The sequence below is a fragment of the Pholcus phalangioides genome, unplaced genomic scaffold (assembly GCF_987345545.1).
Source record: "Pholcus phalangioides strain wild (caught in Gottingen) unplaced genomic scaffold, Ppha-v1.0 ptg000024l_1, whole genome shotgun sequence".
Classification (NCBI taxonomy): domain Eukaryota; kingdom Metazoa; phylum Arthropoda; class Arachnida; order Araneae; family Pholcidae; genus Pholcus; species Pholcus phalangioides.
Genome location: NW_028301616.1, coordinates 14,226,571 through 14,237,328, shown reverse-complemented (window position 1 = coordinate 14,237,328; position 10,758 = coordinate 14,226,571). Strand labels below are relative to the sequence as shown.

Genomic DNA, 10,758 nt, shown 5'->3' with positions numbered 1-10,758 from the left:
TACGTACTTCGTTCTTTTTATCTTTCTTTCGGGTCAAAAGAAATCAGAAGATTTATGTGTATCACAATTGCAGAGATGTCATAGGGTCGAGAGCATTTTACTGGCTTTTAGCTACTGCTCTCTTCCCTGGTCCCAGCTTTCTTCATCACATTATGAATTAACTGCCCCACGTGCCCATTCAAATATATTTTTTCCTTCTCTCTTTGTATTTTCTTTCAAATATTGTAAAATATGTAATTCAAATTCAAATTTCCTTTATTTAAGATTTTTAAACACAGTTACAAAACATTTAGGGGCTAAGCAAGCTTGTGAGCCCACAAAACAATATCCGATACATATCTGTCGGCATAAATAATAACGAGAGAAAAAAAGGAGGAAAAAACACACATATATATAACACCAAGAAATAAGTGGCAACAGGAATGGAATTGATAAACAAAAAAATTTGGCATTTAGCAGCGTATGCAAGATAAAAGAAGATTACATTACAATATCAAACAGATAATTTAAATCTTCTTGAGTTAACAACCAAGATTTTAAATTTGATTTAATTTATTTGTATACTCTGATTTGTATAGTTTTATCGCAGCGGTTCTCAACCTTTATTGACTCGCGGAGCCCTTTTTGGTAAAAAAATTCTATGGCGGAGCCCCGTAGGCCACTGGAGAGTGCACAAGGAGCTCCAAGGGTTCCGCGGAGCACCGGTTGAGAACCGCTGATTTATCGTTATTGACTGGGGATAAATAAATTACGTTATGTTGAACCAGGCTAAAATTACAAAGACAAAAAAAAAATACAAATATTACTAAAAAAATAATATAATGAGCATTTTTTCAATATAAATCATATACAATCAATCCCGCTTATAACGGTTTCAAGAAACCGTAACTAAAAACGTTATAAGCGGGAAATGCCTATAAGACAGTTTTATACCGACCATAGCTTTTTATATGTCCTTTTTAGTTTATTAACAAACATTACGGTACATAGTTAACCGAAATTAGCGACGAGTAAACGAGGTTTTAATAACATTGTGGTCTATGAAAGCTGGACACACACACAACACAGGACGAAGAAAAACGACGACTTTACCGGAGCGACGACTTATTAGGGTGACGACTTAATGAGGTTTTACTGTATTTAATCAAAATCGTCGATCCTCTTCCGCGACATTGGTGCCCCGGGGTTCACATTCAAACCTCGTCACAGTCATTCAAAACCTCGGAAAGAAGTCGGAAGCTCTCACCGAGCAAATTGAGTTCTTGTCGCGAGGGCGTTCACCGACAAAAAAAACTTTCAGCGCCGAAGTCGTTCAAACTCAAGAAACAGAAACCATTCCAGTGTTTCCACCGAATCTCTCTGTTGGTACCACAGGTGCTTCGCTCAAAAGGCTCGCAAGTGCATAAGCCCCCTATAATTTTTCTGGAAAACGTGCAGGCTCATAAAAACTAGCGGCATCTGATGTTAGTCGACTCAACTGCCGCTTATTCATTCCGGTTGCGTTTCCTGGTCGATTCCGGCGCGGCATGTTCCGTCTTTCCTGTGAATCACATCCGCGATCGCAAGCCAGCTGTCGACGACAATTCCGTTCTGTATACTGCCAACGGAACTGCTATCAAAACATATGGTAACAAACATCTAGTTTAGTTTTGTTTAGAACAGAGCACGCCCAGACTCTGTTGCTTTTGCGACATAACAGACATCTAGTGCTCGACTTGGGGTTTACGCAGACTTTCCTTGGTCATTTGTCATCGCCAACGTCTCCAGCCCTATCTTAGGAGCCTATTTCATGCAACGGTTCGAGTTATTAGTCGATGTCAAGAACCGTCGACTCATTCATCAACTGACATCTCTTAATGCCCGAAGTAATGTCTTGCCTGGGCAGTCTTCCCCTTCTGGGGGGGGGGGGGCGAAGAGCTTACATTGCTTCTTGCGACAGAGCCTGGGTGTCTCGCGGTTTCTCCAGTTTCCAGTCTCTTGGTTTGAAGACCATTTTCGGTACTTCTTGCTATGAACAGTTGCTGCCAGAATTTCCAAACATTACGCAAACTGCTGTCAATCAGATTCCTGTTGATCACTCCACATCCCATTCTCACCGATGGTCCATCTGTTGCTTCTAAAGCTAGACATAGTTACTCGGTGCACCAAAAACGAGAAAAGTCCCCTACAGAGTCACTTAAGTGATATCTAAATGTTTTGCGGATCCAAGTGATCTGGAAATGTGTCCGGGCCACTTAAGAGCTCTGGAACTGTGTCACGCATCACTCAAGTGATCCGTAATTATGTGCCGCGGATAACTTGAATAATCTGAGAATGTGCCGCTGGTAACTTGAGTGATGTAGAACCGCACTGGGGCCCGCTTAAGTGCTCTACAACTATGTCACATGTCACTCAAGAGATCTCTAACTGTGTCACGGATCGCTTAAGTGTTCTGGAACTGTATCCCGGGTCATTTATGTGAACTGAAAATGTGCCACGGGCCGCTTAAATGCTCTGGAATTGTACCACTGGTCACTTAAGCGATTTGTAAATGTGCCGCTTAGTTCATTTTTACAAAATTAGGTTTGAGGAAGGCAGGCCGCATCAGATAAACCCCAGGCCCATATTTAATCCGCGGGCCAAGGCCCTTTATGCGATTTACCATATATGGTCGCAATGAATTTATTAAAGAGAAATTTTGAGTTCTTACCCTTGAAATAGCATTGAAATTAACAGAAATTGATTATAATAACACATATAAAGTTATTTTCTTCCAAAATTTGAATTAAATTTTTTTTTTTTATCGTTGGGGGGGGGGGGCTGTGTACGTCTCTGAGCCCACCAATATGCGTTAAGATTTAGAGGGGCAGTTCTGATGACGAAATTTTGCTGACAAGAGGGGGTCAGAGTTTTGCTGACTTTTGCTGACAAGGAGGGGGGGGGGTGTCAAAAATGGCTGAAAATTTGCTGACGTAATACTTGAACGACCCCTTACCCACGGCAACACATCCACGATTTCGGAATGGAGCTCAGCGGAAAGAAAATTTTCTCCAAACTGGACCTCGTGAGAGCAAGCATACAATCACATTCCTGTCAACGAAAAGGATGTTCAAAAAACAGCTGTCATCGCTCCAATAGGACTTTTGGAATATACTCGCGTGACCATCGGTTCTGGGTCACTCGCTCGACCATTTACCAGGGGAATTCTTCCACTCTTCCAAGATCTCTTCACAAGCTAACCGATTCTTGGTTCATCTCCGAGAACACATGCAGAACCTCAAACCTGTTCCAGCAAGTCATTATGGCCAACACGACATCTTCGTCCATAGGACGTTGTCAACAGCTACCCATGTCTTCGTCTGAGTTGACGCTGTTCGCTGACCTCTTCAGGCATCTTACAATGGATCCTTTAAGGTTCTTGCGCGTAGTGGCAAGTTCTACTTTTTGGACGTCAAATGGCAAGTCTCAAACTGTGTCGATGGACCGTTTCAAGCCGTCTTTCTTCCGCACTAGTCCAGAAGAACTTACAAGAGGGACAGACTGTTCAACGTCGGGAAAAACAAAAACATGCTGCACGAACTGCGACAACTCGTTCTGGTCGAACTGTAAGATGTAAAAAAATTAGTAAAATTGCGAATTTTCTAATTTTCATAAATTTGAAAGCTTGTCATTTATTAATCACGACGATCCCGATGCTAATTAAAATCATAATTAATTAGATAATTAGTCACTCAAATTCGTGAAAATTTGTAAAAATGCGATTTTTCTAATTTTCATAAATTTGAAGAGATTTTATAGCCAGGCCCAGTGGGGATTTGCCAGTAGCAATCTGTAAAACCGTGGCGGCCATGGTTCGATATGCTCGCGTGATATAAATTAGAGCTTGTCTTTGAATCACGCCCATCTTTTTCAGGAGCCGAGCTGAGGGGAAAGAAAAGCATCCGAGTTGATTTTGTTGACACCATTGTTGACAGATGCATCCCGAGAAAATACCCTCCAAAATTTTCCTCAGCTGAAGAGGAATAGACATCCTTCGAAAGCTATTAGCTATTACCTTATAACGCACAAAATTGAAAGCTCTCTTTACGTTGATGGAGATAACGGCTGTGAGTAGATATTATATTCCTTCCTCTTATTCTCAACTAGCTGATACACGGCGACGTTGCCCGCCCCGTAAAAAATGTATATATGTATAGCTTATTAATTATTTCTTAATCAAAAAAATTTCTGCATCAAGTAAGAAAAAAATTAATTTTATTTTTAAATATTTTAATTAAAAACTTCAGGCAATCGCTTGTGGAAACACAATATTTTTGTTTGTCCATCTGGTGTGTAGATGTACAAATTTTTGCTATTACCAACACGCGAACAGGTGACGAAAAGGTGTGAAAAACACAAACAGGGCTCAAATAAGTTGATACCTGCCACTGCTAACAACTGGCCTTGAACTTTGTTGATTGTCATGGCAAAAGCTAAACGAATCGGGAACTGTAATCGCTTGAAAGTGAATGGCATTTCTTCGGTGATGATTGGGATACGTGGAATGAAGACCTCTTTTTCTTTGTAACATCCAGTTAGAATCGTTGCTTCAATGATGCAATTGTGCAATTTCTTCACGCAGAGTCTGTTGCCATAGCAGAGTATCGGTGTCTCCAAATTTCTTAAAAGCATTACAGGTGCTCCGACTTTGAGGGTCAAGTTGTGTGGTGGCACACCCGGAATATCCAAAGAGTTTAAAAATTCTGCAGGATACATAACTTTCTGCGCTGTGTCTGTGACAGTGTCAACCGATTTGTAAGATGTGGAGTCTCCCGGAATAATTTTTAGGATTTTTCCGTTGATCTTGTTCACACGGTCATTTTTCGGTGCCAGAATCGCACTCTCACAAAGCCACTCATGGTTTCGGTGATTTTGTTGAATGTTTGGGAAGACTTTGTCTGCAAGTTCTTGAACTGAGTTTATATATATAATAACTGGCAAAATCCATTTGGGAACGTTATCAGTCCAGTGCTTGGGTCTACGGGAATTCTTCCATTGCCAAGTTTTATCAACTGATGTGAAAATGATTGCAGTGCTGAGTCATTTTGCAGTTGAACTCGCATGTTGGTGGATAATGATAATTTTTTAGCTTCGTGCCAGAGTGTTGATGTCCTAACAAACTCGAGGCGACCACCGATAGACAGCACCTTCACTTCCAACCCATCTCACTAATGGCAGTAAATTGCAATGTAGCGATTTGGCCAGAGTTGGTGTTTGGTGAAGTAGAGTGCTGATGATTTGAGGCAAGCATTGAGTTCATCAGCTGGCGTTGAACATTTTTATTCCCTGTTTTATCGTCGTAGTTGTTGTTCTCTGTTCTTGGTGACGTCATATGTCCAGCTTCTGCAGCGAATATTATTCAAACTCCTTTTAAGCACTTTTTAAATTGAAACTATACCTCAACGATGGGTGGTTGATGAGATAAAGGCCACATTAGCACTTACAGGACACCCTGTATACATGCAAGCAAAAATATCTGGCGCTTCCAGGGTTTTCTTCAATTACTGGGAGTATTGGAAAAGAGCCAAACCATTATAAAGGAATAAACTGTAATGATGGCAGCGTTAAAGATGTGACAAACCATTGTAAAGATATATACACGTCTGAAATGCATTGTTGGGAACCACGGTAACCAAAGTAAACGTTCCGAAAGTAATTGTTGAGGCCCCAAAACCATTGTTGCCCGGCAGTTTTTCGCCCATTTCGGGCATTTGCCCAGCTCTGACGAACTTTTAAAGTAGCCTACGGTTCAATCCCGGACCTGTTTGGTATATATGCAAAATCTGGCGACGATCGGTCTAAAACTGTAGATTTGTATAAAGAGCATACATACATACATACATACATACTTTCACATTTATATATAAGATCTGTTTCATTAGATGATGAAGAGCATCATCCGTTGAGCGACCCATACGAAAACCAAATTGAAGAGGATGAAGAAGGTCGTCCCGCTCAACATAGTAGGGGAATCTTTGTATAATAAGTTTTTCGAGCACCTTTCCCAAATCAGAAGTCAGCGTGATGGGACGAATCGAGTTGGTTACGCCAAGTCTCCTCTTGGAAAGAAGCACCAGCCTTCCAGGTTTGAATGTTGTGGGGGAGTACAAGTTGTAAGCAGTGACTGAAGAAATTTTTGAAATAGTGAATATTTTCACGTGCAATGAATGGTTTGTACTATGCGATTGGTGAGATTGTCTGGCCCTGCTGGTTTTGTTGGGTCGAGTCCCTCTACAGCGTGATTCCGAAAAGATGGGAAAAACTTCAAGAGGTGATAGTACACACCAATACAAACAACTGTCATCACAGAATGCATGGTCTAACATGAAACGCAAACGCGCTTGCGCGTATCGGAACGGCCGCTCCTCAAACATTAGAGCAGCATTCCTGTTGAAATTTATCGGGAGAAAAAGAACACCATGCATACAAATGTAACCTTGTTTAGGGTGCTGTGGGTGCTCCGACGCCACCGAACTGTTTTTAGAACCCCGCGTGTGCGACAGTAATGAAGGCAAGGCACGCATCAGCCAATAGCTCGTAATTCTGAGAGGAAGGAGCGGAGAGATTGTGAACATGAAATTCTTAATAAGTAAATGAAATATTTGTTTATTTCCACCGAGTAAAAGAAAAACAAATACGTGTTTTCTTTCTAAGGCCGACAGAGGAAGGAAGTCGAATTTGGGCCACTTCTTGGACGATAACACCGAGAACTCGGTTAAAAATCTGTGGAGCTCTAGAAAAGCTTCCTTTTTTTGTGCGACTCGAGGAAAGATCTCTCCACAGAGTATAAAACTTTTTATTTTTGCAATAACTTTTCGTGTTCAATCCGTTTCGTGTCATCGTAATCCTTGTAGAAAGGATGCCTTTGTCTTTCCCGTGGAGTGTCAAGTGATATCCCGAGAAATTTACCAAATCATACATGCTCAACCAAAAGCCTCAGGGCCGAATTGTGGTCACTGATGTAGCCCGTGACCTCAAGCCTAATTTTGGGAAAATGATCTAAGCGACGCATTTACAGAACATTTAAGTGACCGGCGATAAAGTTCCAGATCACTCAAGTGACCGGCGGCACATTCTCAGGTCATCATTCAAGTGACCAGTGACACATTCACAGATCACTCGAGTGACGCGTGACATATTTGCAGATCATTTAAGGGATTTGTGTCACAGTTCCAGAGTAATTAAGCGGCCCACGGAGCAGCTCCACATCACTCAACTGTGCCCACGGTATAGTTCCAGGTCACTCAATTGGCCCACGGGTTATTTCCACGTGACTGGGGTGGCCCGCGGCATATGTACAGATCACTCGTGTGGCACAGTTTCAGAGCATTCGAGTGGCTCTTCAGCACATTTACAAATCGTTTTTGTGTGGCCCGTGGCAAATTTTCAAACCAATTTTCCCCACGTTTTCCAGTGCATGCAAAATGCATGCCCCGGATGACAAAGTATCTAGATGCAGCCCTGCTGCCTATAGTCAAATTGAGTCAATGCCGGACTCGTTTTCAGAGTTAACCTTTGTCAGGGGCGTCGTGGCGAGCTGGAGACATTTATTTGTGTGCCTATTTATATCCTTTGAAGTGGTTCTTTTATGTGCATGTGAAAATATCTACTAAACTGCCTAGAGAGAGAGAGAGGGAGCTACAGATGTGCAGTCAACCCTCGGTTTACGAACGTCTTGGTTTGCTTATAATTCGGTTTACGAACTTGTCCTGGTTTACGAACACGCAAGCCAGAATAAAATTAGGCTAAACAACTTATAAGTTCTTGTATAAGCTCTGAAGGAACCATAAGAATCTATGGGCACATGGCGATTTTATTGAAGTTCTTTTCTCCAAATGCGACTCCTCCTATCCAGCCCATGAATCAGCATGTCATTTCAAAGCATTCAGCTTGTCAAAAATGTCACATAAGGGTGCTAGTTTTACCAAAAAAATCTTCATTCTCGCGGGTACGTTCTGTTCTTCCTGTTTAAGACAAATATAAACTTCTTGTCGCAGTTCAAACAAACGTGACAATACATTACCACCAGAAAGACATCGTGAACTGCTGTAGTTTAATAACAAAGGCGTGTGTTCGGATCCCATATTTTCACATAGTTTTTTGAAAAATCTTGTCTTCAACGGCCGAGTTTTCATGTAGTTTACTACAATCACTACATATTATAAGACTTGATTCCAGGGCCGCAACTAGGAGGGGGAGCAGGCGAGTCTAGTGTCCCGGGTGCTGGACTAGAGAGGGCGCGCAATCCACCCTTTGATGCTCCTTCTACATTACACGGGGACGCTAAAATGCATGCACAAAGTATCTAGTCGCGGCCCTGCTTGATTTTCAATGCCTGACTCACCTATTTTGACGCGAGTGCTTCCCTGTGAATAACGCAATGTGCCCACAATGTTTCAGGGCTTTTGCTTTTTGAAGAAGAGTCCTCGATAACAGCCGGACATTGAACGAGCACTATCAGTACAGACACCAACGCACCTCAGTGCTCTCCAAATCGTTTTCGGTTTTGATCATTTGATCATTTTTGTCGCACCACGGTCATTTTCTGCACACGAGGGCTAATTAGACCGGGACCTACAATTTATTGCCGATTCCGAACGGCAGGCTTGTTTTTCATACTCATCGAGAGGTTGGTGCGCTAACCCCTCGATGGGGGACGCCCTGCGGTAGCAATTTTTGCTGTGGTCAAGTCGCCATTTTTTCGGAATTTTCGGCAAAGAGAAGGTCTTCAACAATTTCGTTGTCATTTCGAACCGTACACCCAGCTGCAAGCCAAATCCCCCCTCCCCCCTTTTCATTTTTCAATTAATCGATCATTGAGGTCATCCGCTATATGCTGTATTCTTCGACTAATACTGTCATTTTGGACAAAGACGCTACTTTCAAAATACTTTGGAAAGTATCTTCCCATCAGTCTCACCCCTACTATAATGTTCACCATATCTATAGCAACTGGTAGAATTAGTTCTTCTGTGATTGTATGGGGTTTCTTACATTTTGTGCAATTCTATGTGCTATCTTGTAAGATGCTTTTTTTAGAAAGAAAAAATTTCATAGAAGTGGAGAAAGAAACACATCACTCACTTCACTTCTGAGATATAGATGTCAGCACTGAAAAATCATACACAACACTAATTTCTGTTCGTTCTAACTTGGGTCCTGATGTAAATAAAAGCACGTGTGCGATGCCCAAAATGATTGGTTGAAGAACATTTCACCTTTCCTTACTGTGCAACACCACCGCCAAAAATATAGTCCTTTGTCGTTTGCCCCTCATACCATAAAATACCTCATAATTTTTATTTTTTTTAAATATTTATTCCATATTATTTCAAAGTTATCTGGAAGACGGGAAAAAATATTTTTTAAAGATCGGTCACAAAGCGTTTTTGCTGCTATGTCTTCAGGGTGGGTGTTGACAGGAGATACGCCTTTCTCACTCAAACATTACCGTCCTCTTTTTAAACGGAAGTTTCATTTTATTATTATTAATCGCATTCGCAAACAGATTTTGGTTTGGTATACACTTGTATACGCTTCTTCAAGAGGTCTTGCAAGAAAAAGAGTTTTCTTCTTTATCGTTTGATGACATAAATGAAATATGCGTGTTTGGCAGAGCCATTTGAAAATTCATTTCTTTGCAGCTGCTCTGGACTCCTATAAACAAAGTTGCTGTCAACAATATTTTTTTCTCACCCACACGCTTTGGCGTACACTGGATACGGAGTTGGGGGGGGGGGGCACTTATCGTTCGTGGTGCATATACGCATTTCGAAAGAATTCGCACTTCTGCTTGAGCGGCTTGTTGGGAGAAAGTAATATTGGTTTCGTCGAAGGCGGCGAGCCCAAGAAGTCTGAGAATTATCACGTAGACATGAAGGTAAAGTTTTGAAAATCTGGTTCTCGAAAGAGTAATGCTCATTTTTGATTCAGTTAACCTCATTATGACAGACATTTCATTTTCATTTCATTCCGTGCACCGCCCAGGCTCTATCGACCATTGTCAATTTTAGCCATTGCCCCGAATGAGGGGGCTGGGCGATGTCGGGTGCTTTATTATGCATATAAAAATATAAAATACATGAACATTGAATATAAAAACACATTATTAAAAAAAAAAGTACATACAGATTTAAATATTTCTATTATACAATATACAATTTATTCCGATGAGCTCTTCTGATGTCTTTTTCAGCTTTATTGAGCCCGAGCCCTCCGCTTTTCTCTGTGGCCAAGCGCCAGATCCTGAACCACGTTTTCCCTCATTGGCTTGTTGGCTCGGGTGAGCCTTCCGCCGTGGCCAGGCCAGGTCCTGGACCACGCGTCTTCCCTCGTTGGCTTGTTGGCTCGGGTGAGCCCTCCTCTGTGGCCAGGCCAGGTCCTGGACCACGCGTCTTCCCTCGTTGGCTTGTTGGCTCAGGTGAGCCCTCAGCTGTGGCCAGGCCAAGTCCTGGACCACGCATCTACCCTCGATGGCTTGTTGGCTCAGGTCATTGTGACAGACACTATAGATCTCGTGAGAAAGCCTGGCTGGGGGCCCATTAAAGATCCCAGTCCAGGGGCTCCTGCTGCTGGATGTGGGGTCATGGCTCGCAACCTACGCACGGATAAAAAAACCGAAATTGTCTAGACAAAAAACAGGATATCAACAACAGATTGAAGTAAAGAAACGAAATAATGTGGATGACTCTCTCATCAAATTGGAACTGTTACAGCCCGTGGATTACTATGAAATATTTA

General features: G+C 42.0%; 1 protein-coding gene across 1 annotated transcript in view; it reads left to right on the top strand.

The window, feature by feature from the left end:
• Nucleotides 1-3,280: 3,280 nt before the first annotated feature.
• The window catches only part of LOC149068792 (transcription initiation factor IIB-like), a 34,992-nt gene continuing 27,514 nt past the window's right edge, over nt 3,281-10,758 (top strand). The window contains exon 1 of the mRNA XM_089251222.1: nt 3,281-3,591. Within this exon, the coding sequence (XP_089107348.1) occupies nt 3,281-3,591 (311 nt within the window). The remainder of the gene's footprint in view (nt 3,592-10,758) is intronic.